This window comes from Thalassophryne amazonica, chromosome 6 (assembly GCF_902500255.1).
Source record: "Thalassophryne amazonica chromosome 6, fThaAma1.1, whole genome shotgun sequence".
NCBI classification, from domain to species: domain Eukaryota; kingdom Metazoa; phylum Chordata; class Actinopteri; order Batrachoidiformes; family Batrachoididae; genus Thalassophryne; species Thalassophryne amazonica.
Genome location: NC_047108.1, coordinates 43,440,294 through 43,459,055, shown reverse-complemented (window position 1 = coordinate 43,459,055; position 18,762 = coordinate 43,440,294). Strand labels below are relative to the sequence as shown.

Below are 18,762 nucleotides of genomic sequence, written 5' to 3'. Positions count from 1 at the left end.
TTTATTTCCCATATATATATATATATATATATATATATATATATATATATATATATATATATAAAATAATATAAATAAAATACCCCTCCCCACAAAATCCATCTAGACTAAAATATTTAGATCTAGCTCCAGAACACATGTAAGCAAGATTTGAACCAGGTATAAACAGACCATATCTTCAGTGGAGTGAGAAAGGCACACATGATGAGAATGTACAGTTTGGAAATACAGTATCTAAAAAGGGTGTGTTTGTGTGTATGTGTGTGTGTGTGAAGGGGAGGGGTGCTTTTGGTTTCACTTGACTTGATGAAAAGTGCCACTTTACTGGACATTTTTTTTCTTTTCAGCCATTTATCACTTGGCATTGTACAGCCGTTTTCAACAAGCACACGCTTCGGAAGTGAAACCAGGAGATGAAGAAGCTGCATTTGGTCTGTGCTGGTTTCCCTGAACGAGTCGGCATTGTGTTAAATTAATTTCCATTTTAATTTCAGGTGCTTTAGGGAGACTGAACCCTGACCACTTATTTTTTAATTTACTTTGTTATTTAGAATAATAAAACTCCTCACTTTGGATTTTTATGTAAATAAGAAAACATACAGTGCGTAGGCTGCATTTGCTTTCTCAGCTGACATTTTTGAAAATGTTATGCTTTCATGGCCTCAGCATTTCTCATTTACATACCTCAGTAGACAATTTCATCAAGCAGTTTAAAAGGGGTCATACCATATCAAATAAGTTAGCGAATATTCACATTCTTGACACACTTGAGTAGTATTCTCGTGCATTTCAAAAGACAAAGAATATGCTACTTTGTTAACCAAATGCATCAAAACTATCTTTCCTGAGGAAAGGTTATACAAGACACAAAGAGGGGAGGGTTTAAAAGTCATAAAAAGCTTTGACATTCTTTTGAGTGATGGACACATATTTATGCAACAAACGCCTCCTCCTAAAACAAGGGGAAGGTTACGTATGTAGCCTGGTAAATCAATTTCCCACTCCCACGCACGTTTCTCATTTCACACGAGGCCTTGATCCAGCCGCTGTTATCGCCTCTAGCCTCAGCTGACTGGCTGACCTATGGCATTTCTGCTATTGCAGCTTTCTCCAGTCACCTGAGAACCAAACTCTGCTTCCTGTCAATCTCTTTTGGTTTGGTTAAAGTGTTTTACTTGGAGAAGAAAGTATGACTTTCTATTTGTACATTTCCTCACTTTGACAGCATGGGTGGGATTAAAGCTGCGTACAACTTTAAGTGGGAACTCAGAATTTCCAGGTTCGTAGTAGAAAAAGTCAAAAGTGCCCCCTATAATTGATATTTCAAGTGAGCAAATGGCATGGTTTCCGAACATTCTTGATTATGGCATCCTTTTCAGCATGACTACAGTAAAGTAATAATTCTTTACTGGGAGATGAACGTTTCATCCAATATGCTGTCAGCCACTTAAATTTTAGACATGGTTGTAATTAAACCTAATATAGCTAGTAAGCTAATACGCTAAGTGATATCATTAGTGGTTCTCAACTGGCTAACAACTGAATACAGTTTTAGTTAAATATACAACCTGAATTTTCTAGTGTCTGTTTTCACATAGTAAAGACATTAGATACATTACCTTTGTCACCCATATGGTTAACATTAACTAACCTAGGTAGGTAGTAAGCTAATATGTTAGTTGCTAAAATACTTGCTATCATTAGTCATTCTCAAATGGACAATATTTAGATACTGCTTTAGTTGAACTTACCTGACTATACATGCACTGTAGCTGTTTTGAGAGGCTGACATCATCTGAAACTTTAATTTTGTTACCTATATGGCTAACAGTAGCTAATACTGCTACATAATAAGCTAACAAGCTAGTTGCTAGAATAGAAGCTATCATTAGCTTTTTTGAAATGGGTCAAATTTAGTCAGATCTTTAGTTAAATCTGCAATCTGACCATGCATCACCATTTTCTATCAAAACATCTAAAACCATTTTTCTAGCCATGTGATTTCATCTACCTTGCTTGCAGTCTTCAAAGCTTTTTGCTGTAGTAGTTGCTACTTTTAGCTGTTCTGATGTGGCTAACATTTAGACAGCTAAAACTTCAACCTGACTATACAACCCATTGTTTTGAGAGAGGGAAACATCATAACATAATTTATCATCTATAATCTATCTATATAGTCAACAAGTAGGCTGGCTAAAAACTAACAAGTTAATTACAAAGATGGTTAAGAGAGTATTATTACCAGTTCTCAAATATTTGAAACACGAATGTATTTGGAAGAAATGCGTGAACAAAATAACACTATATAAAGTCAATATTTTAAGGAGTTTGAGAACATGGAGGCATTTATCCATCTTAATGCCTGGTTTCCACATACTGTATGTATCATTTCCTTTATTCTCAAGGTAGGTCATCTGGGCATTAACATCTAGGGGCGCGTTTTGTCAGTAAACACATCGCCAAACTCAACACAAATACATGTTATTTGGGCACTTTTCAAAGGGGTCAGACTCGTCAATAAAGTCAATTTAATATACAATGGTTCATTTCAGGTCGCTTGGTGTGTAATCTCATCATTCCAGGCAATGAGAGCTGTCAGCTGGCTTATTAGAAGCAAGTTAGAGACAAAACCAAACCAGCTGATTTCAATAGAACAGCATACAGACCAAGTGTGTTTTCACATATTCTCGCCTTCAGATTGGCCACTTTACCGAAAGTGATGTAGTGCCGACCTCAAGACTATATGTGATGCACCATCTAGTGTTCAATGCCCACAGAAATGCATTTCCTTGTAGAGATTGCAGAGCCATTGTCTGTTATAATATCATAATTGTCTCTTTTTCATCATCCATGTGTGTGGAATATGTGCACAAAACATTATCGAAAAAAAAACGAGACACCAAATCTGCCTTCTTATAGCTGCCAAACATAAACACATTCACAGTGTTAAATCATTAGACTACTTTGTTTTTATGCAGCTACACTATGTGAATGTCAGCAGTCAAGCAACTGAATTAAACCCCCTTGTTAGCTTTTCAGAGCTAGCTTCCTGACACATGCACACAGGCTCTCTGAAATCCATGGAAAACTTCAGTTTTTTCAAGGTACTTGAAGCAAACTCCATGGTGGGGGTGGGAGCAGAAGGAGGAGCTTTTCACATATTGGACATCATCAAGGCTTCCACTGAAATAAATGGATAAATGGTCATCAAGGCTATGTACACAGAGGTATGTGGAAACAAGGCATAAATACAGGTTGCAAATGACATAATTTCCAGTTCCGACTTCCCAAGTAAGGCTAACGCAGCATAAGCCCTTCTGGATCAAAGATTTCTCTATCCGGCATAAGGTACAAGCTATTTTATGTGAAGAGGAAAAACAGATGTAATAATGTTTTATAATCTGTACACCCAGTGGAGATGAATATTGCTATTGCCCTGTCATCTGCTGGGTTCTTGCAAGTTGAGACTCAATGCTGGCATTTTCAATGGTAATTCAGAAAGTGCACAAAGAAGTTTCATTCTACATTGGCTAAAAGCACATTTACAACATGCCTTTGACATCAGAGTTACACAAAAGTATCACCACAGTAGCTGCAACAGATCACTCAAAGGCAGGTCACACTAACGTCTCCTATTTGCGTGTTCAAAATTCAACATTCGAGAGAGTTGGCTCATAGCGAGCAGGCCTTACCATAATGATACCAATAACTGCACAACGCAGCCAAACACTTATACATGAATGCACATGACACTTAGGAACGAAGAGCCCACACCATCTATTTCAAAATGACAGTCACTTCTGAGATTCAGACAGTACAACATACAGGTGGATTAACAAAGGAGCAAAAAAAAAAACACATCTAAATATGTCCCAGTTCTCTACTGTATCATCAACAAACAACGCTACTGCCTTCAGCTTGATGAATGGTATGTTTAAAGCCACAGTGAGCAGGTCTTAGAAAGATTAAATAAGGTGTAACTTCCTCCTAATGATAATGTTTCTCACATCTTCTCTAGAAGGTAGTGAGACCTTTGATAAGGTAATAAAAGAGAAGAAGAGCAAGTCAACAATTACGCTGTAAAAATATAGTATGTTTATATTCATATATATAGCATCTTTAAAATGTATTTATACAGAATGTATATATAGTGTACTTATGGCCATCTTGGCAGAGAAATAAAGGCATCTGAAACAATCACCACTCTCTTAATGGTCTTCCAGGGACCAGACATTGTTACATTGGAAAAAGAATCAGGAAAGAAAGTGTTCTCTTTTTTTTTCGTGGCACTTTGTGCATCAAAAAATTAAAATCTAGAATAAGGCTACAAGGGTGTGTATGTTTATCTGATATATGTTCATCAATGGAGGCCATTTTGCCCTCAAATGTTGGATATGTCATTGTGAGTGCTTTAGACCCATACATTGAGCCTAAAACACTTCGGAATGACAGACTACATCTGCTCCAGTCAAAATGAAGAAATAATAAAAAGGGAAAACCTATTACAGAAATTTTGGGTGAGCCAGTGTTGGCTGCTACAATGCGCTTGGGAGAGGTAACATTTTTTTAAATGTATCTTTTCTTATTTTTCTTTCATCTGACAAAAGCAAACACACAGAGACCAGATTGCAATAGGACAATGACTGGATTTGTTGGGTCTTTTTCATTTTTACAATCAGATGCTGGTATGGCTAAGTAAGCCTAAGTAATCAAACAGTTTTGTATTGGTTTTGTTTCTTTATTTAAATCTTAGCAATGGGTTTTTAAGACTACTCAGGACTCAACCGTCACCATTACAAACATATAAATAACAAAATAAATATACAGCCATATCAGTCAATTTCTTTCATATTAAATAAATAATAAATACATACTTTCTTTTTCAGCAGAGGGCTTCTGAATGTACTAGTAACAGAATGAACATAAAGTGAGATAAAAATAACAATAACAACAAAAAATAACTTGTTGTAAAATTATCAAAAATTTTTTTGTCAGTTATAAAACATCTGCACTTAAAATGTTTTTAAAAGCAGTTCAAAACAAAATATGCCTTGTCATTTATCTATTATAGGTTTTTCAAATATTGACGTAAGACATCTGCAATCACTTTGACCATAATAATCAGCAAGATGCTATTTTTTGTGTGTGTATGTGTGTTACAAAACAATAATAAATAGATTGCTTCAAATAAATAAACCTCAATAACATAAATGGCAATAAGTTACAATTTAAAATTTCACAAATTTAAATAATTATATATAACAATAATTATCGCACCACAAAACTAGTCATTGAAATGAAGTGCAATTCCTAGGCTGATAAATACTATTGATATGACTAACCAAATTGAAAATGTGTGCATACTATTACGATTAGATTTCAATTAAAAAAAGAAAAGAAAAATTGATTTAACTTGTCCTTTAAAAACCAGCACTGTACAGCCTCCAGTGCTCCTGAAGCTGTCCTTGATTAAAGAACGGTGCTTTGTCGATATCTTGACATGAAGCAAATGCAGGATTTTGTGCGTGCTTCATATTGCTGTTTGTGTGCGGTAGTATGAGAAAGGCGTGGAGCTTGTCAACCCACACTCAGCCACAGAGGACAACTCTGAGAGTTTCACTTCTCCGGGATCATCTCATCATGTGATGAAGCTCTGTTCTAGAAAGCAACCTCTGTTGTGTCCTTCCGCATCTTACGCATAAACCGTACAACAGTGACCCCTCTCTGAAAGCGTCTGACACAGGAGAGACAACAGGTAAACCATACAGCACGTTAAAATCCCCACTTACAGTGTATCTACCATGATTCTTCTTTTCTATCCATTTTGACTGGAGGATTTGGTTCTGCTTTTTCTCCTTGTATTTCCAATCCAAGCAGCATCATGTGTGGATTTTGGTCTCATCACGTTCATCATCTTCCAACAGTGCTCCCGGGTTTATTTAGTCATTTATTTAAATAACCTGGATTCCCTTTTGTTTTTGAATATTTCAGTATGTTGAAATGCATTTCAACATCTTTTCCCCAATCTCTGCGTTCCTTTATCTCTTCATATGTTAGCTTCTGTGCTTGGGGGACGGTTGTCCTCACTGAAACGAGCCTCAGACTTGATTGCCCTTCACAGCTTGTTGATGCTCTCCAGCAGAGCCTGTTCTCGGGGCTCTGGAAGCAGTCTTGTTGGTGTACAGTCAGTCAAGGTGCTCACGTAGCTGTCAAAGTTCTGCTCAGTGATGGCTCTGCTGTAGTGCAAACGACAACCAATGTCATCTGAGAACACAGTGAAATGAAGGCTGTGATGAAGAGCTACCTCTGACTGCATAAATGATAAACTCATGGCTGTTTCTCTTGAATGTTAAAGGTGTGTGAATGGATACAACCCTCTGCCGCATGTACATTTCCATACATATACATCAACTCACCATATGTGGCAGGCGAATATTGGCTAGGCTGCGGATCAGGGCACGGCTGAGACCGGACAACTCCATGAACAGAGCCTCGTTCTGCTCTTCGATCATCTTGTTCTCATGCTCGATGCTCTTCAGGTTCTTCTCCATTGATGAGATCTGAAGCACATGCTAGCCAGTTAATGCAACACCTCCAGGACCAGCAACATGTGTGTGTCTCTGTGTGTGTGGAACAGGTTTATAGGCGGTGTGCCTCAAGAGTAAAGTTGAGATCCAGTCCTGTGCTCTGGGTAGATGTTTTACCTTAGTCATATCATTGACTGTGACATTTCCTATCAGTGACACACAGTTGTCACTGATAGGAAATCCGTCTGTCCGTCCGTCCATCCATTTTCTAAACATTGTTTATTCCGGTTAAGGGTCATGGGGAGCTGGTCATTGGGCGAGATGTGGGGTTAGCCTTGGACCACCAGTCTATCCCAGGGCCACACACAGCTGTATCTCTGTTTTAATTATAACTAGAAGCACTCAGAGAGTGCAAACCTCCGCCAAGGCCATGGGGTCACTGACGCCATAACATCTACATGCCGTGGAATCATTGAACCTAAAAAAGTCTAACAATGATGTTTGCTCAGTAGTAAAAAAGTTTCATCTGCTGTGACTGGATAGCATGTATCCTTAGTGCTTGGCATCACAGTTTATTGCAACTTGCACCTTTCCCAGAAGGTACTGTCATCTGAGCACTGATATTGATATTGCATGTGCTTATAGACAAAAACAAATAAGAGACAAAATTCAATTTATTATTCAACTAAACTGCAAATATATGAATTTTTTTAACATTTATGAAACACTTCTCTAAACAAGGCCATAGGGTCACTGACCCTAAAGAGATTTCCTCCTTGGCACAGTGATCTATTCAACAATTCAGTGTTACAACCAAAACTATGATACATACACTTTTCTTTCCTTTATATTTGACATCCTTGACCATGGAAACATACCACTAGAACTTGGAATCACTTTTATGTCTTTATTAGTTCAAAAGTTATTGTATAAAAATGATTTTTCGGTAATGGCGGTTTTCTTCTGGAGCTAGCTCCATAACATTTGAAGCTACATCAAATCTGATGACACCTTACTGAATCAGTACAGATTCAGCTACAATTTGGTGTTAGTTGTGCATCTCTAGCTTCATTTGTCACCTCACACTGACACATTTTCTATTTTCCCTATATTTTTGCATATTCTGGATCACCAGATCCGGAATCTGGATCCGATCGTCACCAATCTTTGTTGTTTGATAGAACATTTGACTATGTTACACCCTAATTTTTTTCAAGCCTTTTTGCCTTGTTTTTGTGGAATTAGAAACTAGAATGTCAAAATTCCCCCTATCCCGCAATGGTGAAGAATCCTTTAAAAAATTCATGGATCCGGATCGTGATCTGGATCACCACTAAAATTTAATCACTTGTTCCTCTTGTCATTTCCATCCACTCCACAAAATTTCATCAAAATCCGTTCAAAACATTTTGAGTTATCCTACTGACAAACAGACAAACAAACAAACGTGACCGAAAACATAACCTCCTTGGCGGAGGTAACAACTCCATGAAGACATTCCCAATCAAAACTGTCAGTGCTACAAACTACAGTAATAACTGAGTCAAACCTTTCTACATCTTAAACCATGTTAAGGGCCCCTTCACAGAAGGACCAGGAACCGGCTGAAAATCCGTGAACAAAAAACGAAATTGGGAACCACAAAACATTCCACTTGTTGTCGTGAGGGACACACGGTTGGACAGGCATGCGCGATACAGCGGTGTTGTGCACGCTTGTGCGCTTGCACAAACACAGTGCGAGCAGCTGGAACGTGTTGCACCACATTGCACCGCTGCTGTGGAGAAAAAAAAAACACACACACCATAAAAAAAACCGCAATTTGTAATTTTTAATCCCTCTTATCGAGCAGACAATACAAGTATGATCCTTCTATTCCTCTGTATATGACCCAGGGTCATAGATGTACAGTCATGAAATGACATGAATGAAGCAGTGCCCTCTAATTATGATCACATCTGCTGGCCCCGTGTCGCACCGAAGGACAGACACCACATGATGTCTACCATAGCTCACGTGGGTGCCGTGACATTCAGATCACCAGCTGAGTCTACACATGAACTGATGGCCCTTTTCACCTGGCACAGCCTGCCGATGTACGCTCTGTGGGCTTGCTCCAGCCTGTTGCAAATGTGATATATGTTTTTATGTATTTCCACGTGACGACAGCAAGCACACACACATGCCTCACAGTGCAGAGTTGTAATGTCATGTCCTTCAAAACACAGTACGTGTTCTCCAGCTGTGACTTCCAGGTCCAGACATCTCAACAGCTGCTGCTGTTTGCGGCCACACCCACCTGTTCATTCAGCCCACAGAACAAAGTGTCACTCTCTGTTTCTGTGTTCTGTGATTATTTATTGTGTATGTTGAGGTTTCTTCCTCAGAGGGAGTTTTTCCTTACTACTGTTGCTCTGGGGGTTGATAAGGTTAGACCTTACCTGTATGAAGCACTTTGAGGCAACTCTGTTGTGATTTGGCACTATATAAATGAAAATAAATTGAAATTGAAATGTATGTGGTTGTTGCAGTATTTATTTATATACTTGTCCTGGCTCTGTTCATCTGTGTTTTTAATGTAACACGTCGTGTGACCTGAGCCATCATTTCCAGCTGTCAGTGAGTGGCTGGCCGACGATCAACTGAGAGGCGCCTTGCCATGCTATGTGCACTCAGACGTGGCTGGCTGGTCCCCATGTGATCTTGTGTGTACATAAATATCAGCATGTCATGTAAGTATGCTCCCCCACATGCCACATGTGGAGGGGGGGTGCAGGGGTGCAACACACGTACAGTCCACGTGTTGCGGGGTGGGCGGTGGGTGCGCTATACACACACACACCACATGTGTTGCAGGGGGCACGATACACACGCATGCCATGTGTTGAGGGGGGGGCCAACACACTGGCACAGCACATGTGTGGTGGTAGGTGGGGTGTTGGCACAGTCACACCCATGTGTGTTGCTTGGCAACGCCACACTCATGGGGCACATGGACAGTTTTCACAGACAGCTTGAATGTGGTCAGCTGCTCTCTACTCTCATGCTGGGAGCACAAATAGCCCCGCCATTTCTAAGTGTCCAGTGAATGGTGTTGGATGTTCGTGTGTGGCACCTGGAATTTGGCCAACACCTGCCGAGAGGGGGGTTGAATGGCCACTCGTGGCAGGTGGCACAGCGAATTAGTGGTTAGCACTGGTGCCTCACAGCAAGAAGGCCGTGGGATCGCTTGCTGGCCTTTCTGTGTGGATTGTGCATGTTCTCCTTGTGTCTGTGTGGGTTTCTTTTGGGTACTCCATTTTCCTCCTACAATCAAAAACATGCTTATTTAGGGTCTGCTCCTTTCTCTGCCCCTGGCCAAGGCAGCGTCTCTACATCTAGAGTTGGTACCTGGGTGCTGGACTGTGGCTGCCCACTGCCCCTAGTGGTTGGATTATGTCTAAATGTAATTAGGGTGGGTTAAATGCAGAGGACACATTTCATTGTATGTATGTACAATGACAATAAAGGCTCTATTCTGTTCTATTCTATTCGCAGGGCACTCACTGTCTTTCGGCTGCAAGTGTGCGCAAATGGTTGTGGCAACAGCTGTACGATGCGTTTGAGGCGGCTCCAATTTTTCAGGAGTGGCATGCAATTTCTCCTTTGTGCACCAGTCAGCTTCAATCCTGTTATGTGTGAAGGGGGTATAAAATATTATTTTTTCTTACCAGGCAATGCACCAGCACTGTGCCTGACCACACACCAACACGCTCATGAGTGCACAGGTGAGCACTAGTATATTTACTATTCAAACAGTGTGGGTGCTGTGCATGAAAATGACAAATGCATCAGTTCAAAACAACCAGTGACACTTGCGATGTACTGGGTGCTGCTTTGTGCCTTGTGTAAGCCAGAGCCCAACATGTCAATTACTTCTTTATCTGCAGCTAGAAAGTTTTTGCTTACTAATGTCTTTTTCAGTTTGTCTTTCCAATTTTAACACAACTGTAAAAGCACAGGTACTTTCTTTTTGGAATATGTGAAATTTTTGAAAAGTATCTCAAATACAAGTTTGTGAGACAAAATAGAGTTATTTAAGCCTCACATTAGAATCTACATTAGACTCGGTAAGACACTGGAGTTTTGACTTGTGAGGACTCATCACATGCTAGATGTTTACCAAAATCAATCATAAACCCATACCTGAGTCTGCAGGTTGACCATGTCAGCCTCCATTTCATTGTTGGACTCATTGAGGTCACTAATCTCTTTGTTGAGCTGCTTGATGTCCTCATCATTGTCCAGAACTAGAGGTGGAACCAAATACATCAGAAGTGATAAAATTTACAAATTAAATGCCAACATATAAGTTCATATTTGGAGTTTTACTTTACACACACACACACACACACACACACACACACACACACACACACACACACACACACACACACACACACACACACACACACACACACACACACACACACACACACACACACATTACCGCCAAGATTGTCTTACCATCACCAGCTCTGAACTTGGTGCTCAGGTAATCTTCTGATGGGAACTTGGCCTTTTTCTTGACATACAAGGCTCTGGGGCATCCTGAGAGACTGAAGACACAATAGACATGGGAAAGGCTCACTATAGAGAAGAATGCTCACTGTACTATGTCCACAGCACTCCTATGTATTATAAACCGGTGCTACACAGCACATTTTGCAATGTTAACACTGCTGTGAGTGCCATTCAAAACAATCAACCTTAGTATAGTGTCAAATAAACTAGAGTGTAAATTAACTCTATTAGTGCTATTATTATTATTATTATTATTATTGTTAATTTGAAGATGAGTTGTACTCCTACTGTGTCTCAAAAGCAATTTTATATTGTGCATTAAAATTACTTAGAATACTCTGGTACAGCCAGTAGTGGGCACAGTTCCGATAATCCGATAACAGATAATTATCAAAGATAATGTTTTCATTATTGGATTATCTTTTTAGATAACTTTAAAAACCGTTATCGGACTAATTAACTTCTGATAAATTTTTGTCTGATAACTTCTAGACCGATAATGTAGTAAACAAAGCTGGACAACGACAAACATTTTTAAAATTTAAAATTATTGAGCACCTACCTGTTAAAAGTTTTTTAACAGATGTATAGTTCTACCCTCTGCAAACACAAAAGAGCTGCTTCTATGAGAAACTCCTCTATCCTCTGCAGGCAAAGGAGAACCAGTCAGAAAGAAAGAAAAAAGAAAAAAAGAAAGAAAAAACATTTCTTTTAACACCATACTAATATGCTGGCAATATCACCCAAGTCATCCAGAGGCATACATTTTTAACTTATGGTTCAAATTTTAACCAAACTAATTTCAGACAAGTTATTTAAAATTACTGTCACATCTGAAGTTTTATAAAGTGAAAATATCAGATATATGTTTTAGTTTTAAAGTAATGCGCTAATTTTTAAGGTTTTAGTGAGCACATGCTGTGCCCAGCAGTGCATTATGGGTAGGATAGGGTAATCTCAGTACGTTCTCGACAGGACAAATGCATTTCAGACACTCTGATCAGGCTCCACGGACAACAGCATTAAACTCTAATGCCTAAAACTCTCGTGAATATGTTTTCTGGGTTTATAGACATTGTTATTGTATTTGCGTTTGTTAAATTCCATGCATCTTAAATGTAGCAGACACAGATTATCTGGAATTTTGTTTTGGCAGGTTTTCACGGTCTCTGCTGCCATCTACTGGCCAGTAGTGTTCATGGCAGTTCATGGTAGTATTCGTGCTGAAGCTGGGCAGACACTGTATGATATTTTTAATCACTGTATTCAGTTTCAGTTCAAACTGTATTACAGAACCGCACAGTGTAAAAGTTCAGAGCGCCCGATTTATGTTCTCACACACATTGTACGTTCAAAAACCAGAGGTCGGACTCGTGTTTCCAGAAGCAAAACGTAAGCTTTTTTCAAACATAAATTACAGAAACTCTCGATGGGAGACATCAAAATTTAAAAACAAAACAAAACAATAACAACAACAACAAAAAAAACATTACAAGACAGGTCTGCGGTGTTTGCACATGCACAGTGCGAGCAGTTGGATGCTTGTAGCTCTTCAGCAGCAGGATACCCTCACGATGGCTGACCAGAATAATATCAAACAGGTTTGATTTTCATTCGACCATACGATCGGCGATCAGGAGGTGGTCGTGAGATATTAAACGCAGCTTCTTACTCCATGTACACTACACGATGCAGGATGCGCGATTAACCTGAAACTCAATCCAAACAATTCTCGCACAAATGAAAAATCATCTGAAAAAGGGCCAAAACTCGCACAGTGTAAAGCCAACATTTATGTGTCAAGACAATATTGAGTGCATGTTTTACAATATAATAAAACGTGTGCACAATTATATAATAAAATGTGCGCACAACATCATAAAACGTGCGCACGGCACAATATAATAACATGAGTGCACATTCTCTGCACATGCAAAACATTTTGCGATGACACTTCCAGGGCTCCGTAAAAATGCCTGTTTTTACAAATAAAAAAATGGAATATTTTACAAAAGCACATTTATGTGTAAACACCAACACACGACACACATAACATTAATGTGTTAGTTTACTTAATGAATTACTGAACCAATCAGTGTTTAGCAGAGGCACAGTTTGCCCAGAATCCTTTGCGATCAGTCTGTGTTTGTTTCAAAACCACAGAATTAGTGCATTATTCAACATTAAAAGATATATGTTATATTTTAACTTTATACACATGACAGAATTGACATTAATGGAGTTATTCTATCGGTATTAATGTTATTTATAAATCAAAACCACAGTGTTGTATAGTAACGAAGTAAAAATACTTCACTACTGTACTTAAGTACGTTTTGGGAGACTTTGTACTTTACTTGAGTTTTTTAAATTCAGCTTACTTTCACTTTTACTTCACTACATTTCCGACCTTAATTGCATACTTCTACTCCGATACATTTTCTATGCGCCATGCCGTTGCTCGTTACAAAACACACACACACGCACACGAACACCACTGATTACTAGTGACTGCAACGAAGTCAGGCCGATTTGTCATGAGGCATGTCCGGTAGGCTTTTTTTGCGCACTTGGGGGGTGTTTGTCAGGAAAATGATAATTTCTCTACATTGATTACAGACCTGCAGTGGGTCTGTAATCAACTTTTCTGCAGCACGGGTTTGCTTTGAACCTTGAACCAATCGAAGCAGTGATTCGCAGGTCAAAGCAGTGCTTCGATCTACGATTCGTGGATTTTATTTTGCTTTATCCTGATTTTTTCCCCGCTAAAACTCTGAAGAGCATATGTCTGTGAGTAATATTTAATATTTTTATGTTAAACCGACCTGTTATGGTCTTCTGAAACAGTTGATAGATGTATTTCATAACTTAAAAACGGGACCGATGCTAACGCGTTAGCATGTCTATGGCGTTTCCAATGTTAAAGTTAGCATTAAGCTGTTAACATCAGCACATTTGTGTTGATTTGTTTTCTGTATAATTAATGGCTCAGCGTTCGTTGTCGTAAAAGAGTCAAATTGTAATTTTTTAAATTTATTTTTATTCATATTATAGCAACAACAATAATAGTATACATAATAGACAATAATAGTCAATAATAATAGCCTAATAATGTTACAATACAATTTTAGAGAAAGAGACAAAAAGAACCTAATGAAACAAAACACAACAGAAAAGATAAAACCATGTAACAATGAAAATAAATAAATACGAGGTCTGTGAGAAAAGTATCCGACCTTTTTATTTTATGCAAAAAATATATGGATTTGATTCATATGTTTTTATGTCAGCCAAGCTTGAACCTTCGTGCGCATGCGTGAGTTTTTTCACGCCTGTCGGTTGCGTCATTCGCCTGTGGGCAGGCTTTGAGTGAGCACAGGTCCACCCCTCTCGTCGTTTTTTCATTGCAAGGAAATGGCAGAATGATTTGGGCTTTGTTCCATCAGAATTTTTTCAGAAACTGTTAGAGACAGGCAGCTGGAAACCCTTCTGAAAATTCACATGGCTTTCGGTAAAAATTTTATGGGCTTCACAGAAATGAAGGAGTGTTACTACCACTTTAAGGACGGCCCACAATGGCGCACGGCGCACCGCGCTCCGAGCCGTGATCGACAGGCAGAAACCACCAGATCATTTCTAAACGGATGGCTGTGTCAATCCGGGACCGTCGTGTGCAATTTCTCTGGTTATCACAAGAGCTGGACATCAGCCATTTTCTGGCAGATTTCACTTTTAACAAGAGATTTTGTCATGGAAAGCCGCGCGGAGGCTTTGCTGGTCATGACGGAGCCGCTGATGGAGCGAGACAAAGGAACACCTCCGTTTCGGAGTGTTAGAGGACAAGTTGGGACATGTCCAGCTCTCCACAATTTCTCTTATACTCACTCAACTGGTAAGCCACTGAAAGCCGAGATAGGCATGTCCCAACTTGTCCTCTGACACTCCAAAATGGAGGCGTTCTTTGCCTCACTCCATCAGCTAATCCGTCGTGATGCGCGAAACCTCCGCGCGGCTTTCCATGACAAAATCTCTTGTTAAAAGTGAAATCTGCCGGAAAATGGCTGATGTCCAGCTCTTGTGATAACCAGAGAAATTGCACACGACAGTCCCGGATTGACACAGCCATCCATTTAGAAATGATCTGGTGGTTTCTGCCTGTCGATCGTGGCTCGGAGCGCGGTGCGCCGTGCGCCATTGTGGGCCGTCCTTAAAGCGGTAGTAACACTCCATTTCTGTGAAGCCCATAAAATTTTCACCGAAAGCCATGTGAATTTTCTGAATGGTTTCCAGCTGCCTGTCTCTAACAGTTTCTGAAAAACTTCTGATGGAACAAAGCCCAAATCATTCCGCCATTTCCTCGCAATGAAAAAACGATGAGAGGGGTGGACCAGTGCTCACTCAAAGTCTGCCCACAGGCGAATGATGCAACCGACAGGCGTGAAAAAACTCACGCATGCGCACGAAGGTTCAAGCTTGGCTGACATAAAAACATATGAATCAAATCCATATATTTTTTGCATAAAATAAAAAGGTCGGATACTTTTCTCACAGACCTCGTACATATAGAAATAAATAACTGTTTCCTGTGAACACCTAGTGAGTAGCCTACTCTCGTTTAGGTTTTGAAACCTTGTTTCTGAAGTGTTTTTGTGTGATGTGCACAATTTTCAGTATTTTGACTAATACTACCAGTCATTTACAAGCCTAGATAAACTTTAATATAAAAAAAATAAATAAATAAATACTAGATACTTTAAGACTTTTACTTGAGTAGCATTTCAGTTGGTTACTTGAACTTCTACCAAAGTCATTTTTTTAATGGGTATCTGTACTTTTACTTAAATGTGATTTTCCGGTACTTTATACAACACTGCAAAACCATAAGTCAGCACTCCTTTGTTTTCCAAGAACTCCGCCTGACCGGAGCATTGTGATTGGGTAGAGAGCTGGGCTTTGTGCTTGCTCTCAACTTGCTTCTGTGCTGGAAGCCATGTAGTAAACAAGAGCTTCCAGCAGGGAGCAAGATGTTCAAAGACAGAAGTGCTGACTCTTTGTTTGGGTCTGTTGTCGCTTTTGATGCTGCCATAAGCGATCGTGGTGTTACAACTCAAATTCAGTTTATTAGTAGTTGCAAATATTCCAGAGACAATACTGGAATTTATCGGTAATCTGTAACTTCTGATACATTTTTGGGTGGTTTATCGTTTTATCTTTATCAAAGATAACTTTTCAGTTATCTGATTATCTGTTATCGAAGTTAATTTTTGGTTATCTGTGCCCACCACTGGGTATAGCAATGTAGTTATGTTTGTTAAAATTTAGTACTCTCTTTCCCTAATCTTTAAATTCGTGATTTGGGGGTCAACAAGGATTTATTTGAATTAATATGCATATTGTTACCACTGTTAAATAGTTCTTGTTTTTGTTTCCATTTGCCTGTTTGATTTTCATTTTTAAATAAAAGAATACAAAACATAATTAACTGTTTTTTGCAAAATATTAGTTGTTGTAACAGTTGGAATCAAACAAATTTATGATGCCGTGGATCCAGATTTAAACCCATGTGCTCATTCAATTTTATTTTTAGCAAATTTTGTAAGATACTCTGTTTGATATCTTGGCAGAGGTTGAAGCTCAGCACTGCTGTAGTTTTAAAGAGAGATCCAAGGCTGTCCAGTTTTATGTCCAGGTTGAAGAGCACAACAGGTGAATTTATACATGTAATTGAAAATATGAGGCTACAGTGATTTTCCTTCATGCATTCCTTCATATGGTGTCCTACCACAGTGTAAAGTTTCACTGAAATTCACCAGCGGGTTTAGGAGGCATTCAAGACTCATGAACAGATGGATGGATGGACAGGCTGATGCCTATATGCTGCCCCCTACCCCCACCCACCCATCCATCCATAGGGAGTAGAAGTAGAACTACAGTGAGGCAAATAAATATTCAATCCACTGTCGATTTTGCAAGTTTTCCCACCTACAAAGTGTACCTACGATAAAAATTACAGACCCCTACATTCTTTGTAGGTGGGAAAACTTGCAAAATCAATAGTGGATCAAATACTTATTTGCCTTACTGTATGTAAAATCAGATAAGCAAAGAGCCATCAACATATAAACCATAACCAGTGGTGGGCACAGATAACCAAAAAATTAACTTCAATAACAGATAATCAGATAACTGAAAAGTTGTCTTTGATAAAGATAAACCAATAAACCACCCAAAAATGTATCGGAAGTTACAGATAACCAATAAATTCCAGTATTGTCTCTGGTACATTTGCAACTACAAACAAGCTGAATTTGAGTTTTAACACCACGATCGCTTCTGGTAGCATCAAAAGTGACAAGAGACCCAAACAATGAGCCCACACTTCTGTCTTAAAACATCTTGCTCCCTGCTAAAAGCTCTTGTTTATTACATGGCTTCCAGCTCAGAAGCAAGCTGAGAGGAGCTGCAAAGCTCAACTCTACCCAATCACAATGCTCCCGTCAGGCGGAGGTCTTGGAAAATAAAGCAATGCTGAGTTATGGTTAAAGGTATAAATAAAATTAATACTGATAGAATAACTCCATTAATGTCAATTCTGTCATTTGTACAAAGTTAAAATATAACATATATATTTTAATGTTGAATAATACAATAATTCTGAAGTTTTGTAACAAACACAAACAGATCGCAAAGGATTCTGGGTAAAATGTGCCTCTGCTAAACACTGATTGGTTGAGTCATTTATTATGTAAACCAACATGTTAATGTGACGTGTGTCGTGTGTTGGTGTTTACAGATAAATGTGCTTTTGTAAAATATTCAATTTTTTTATTTGTAAAAACAGGCATTTTTACGGAGCCCTCGAAGTGTCATCACAAAATGTTTTGCATATGTGGAGAAAATGTGCGCTAATGTTTTTATATTGTGCGCATGTTTTATGATGTGCGCACGTTTTAAGCATTGTTTGAGTAAAACAAGGACACGATCTACTTAAATGTGGCCACAATTTGTAAAACATGCACTCAATATTGTCTTGACACATAAATGTTGGCTATTAGCCAACAAACCAGGAGATAGTGTAATACATTTCCCAATTAGAAATGGATCTGGTCAGAGCGTATCATCATGGTTTGGGCGCACAAGGACATATAGAGAACTCCAGCTACCCAGCATGACATCATATGGAGTTTAAGCACATTAAAAAGGATGCTGAGGGCGAAGCGTCTCTCCGTTGTGAGGATGACAATTTAGGTCATGTTATGAAGTTCATTTTGAACGAAAGGAAAACGTGCGCATGTTTTATTAATTCGAGGGCTCAATTAAAGGAAAATGTGTGCACGAATTATCACGGCTAGGAAAATGTGTGCACGTTTTATTAATTTGAGAGCACATTTTATTAATTTGTGGGCTCAGTTAAAGGAAAACATGCTCACAAATTATCATGGCCAGACAAAAAATATCACTTTAAGTGACTTCTCCCGGGTTCCATACTCCCATCGAGAGTTTTTGTAAATTAACTTTGAAAAAAAAGCTTCTGTTTACGTTTTGCTTCTGGAAACACGAGTCTGACGTGGTTTTTGAACGTACAATGTGTGTGAGAACATAAATCGTTTACACCGTGCGGTTCTGTGGTACAGTTTGAGGTGTAGCCGAGTACAGTGACTGAAAATATATC

The 18,762-nt window shown here is 39.0% G+C and overlaps 1 protein-coding gene across 16 annotated transcripts in view; it reads right to left on the bottom strand.

Annotated features, from left to right (window-relative positions):
• Positions 1-4,511: 4,511 nt before the first annotated feature.
• myt1b (myelin transcription factor 1b) overlaps positions 4,512-18,762 on the bottom strand; it is a 157,647-nt gene continuing 143,396 nt past the window's right edge. For 14 of the 16 annotated variants that reach the window (XM_034172084.1, XM_034172094.1, XM_034172093.1 and 11 more), the window contains 4 exons: positions 11,034-11,125; positions 10,713-10,816; positions 6,413-6,560; positions 4,512-6,231 (listed from right to left, as the gene is read on the bottom strand). In XM_034172084.1, coding sequence (XP_034027975.1) covers positions 6,116-6,231; positions 6,413-6,560; positions 10,713-10,816; positions 11,034-11,125 — 460 coding nt within the window. In that variant the 3' untranslated portion in view covers positions 4,512-6,115. Of the gene's footprint in view, positions 6,237-6,407; positions 6,561-10,712; positions 10,817-11,033; positions 11,126-18,762 lie in introns of those variants that run through there. The other 2 variants (XM_034172092.1, XM_034172099.1) reach the window with 2 other exon arrangements.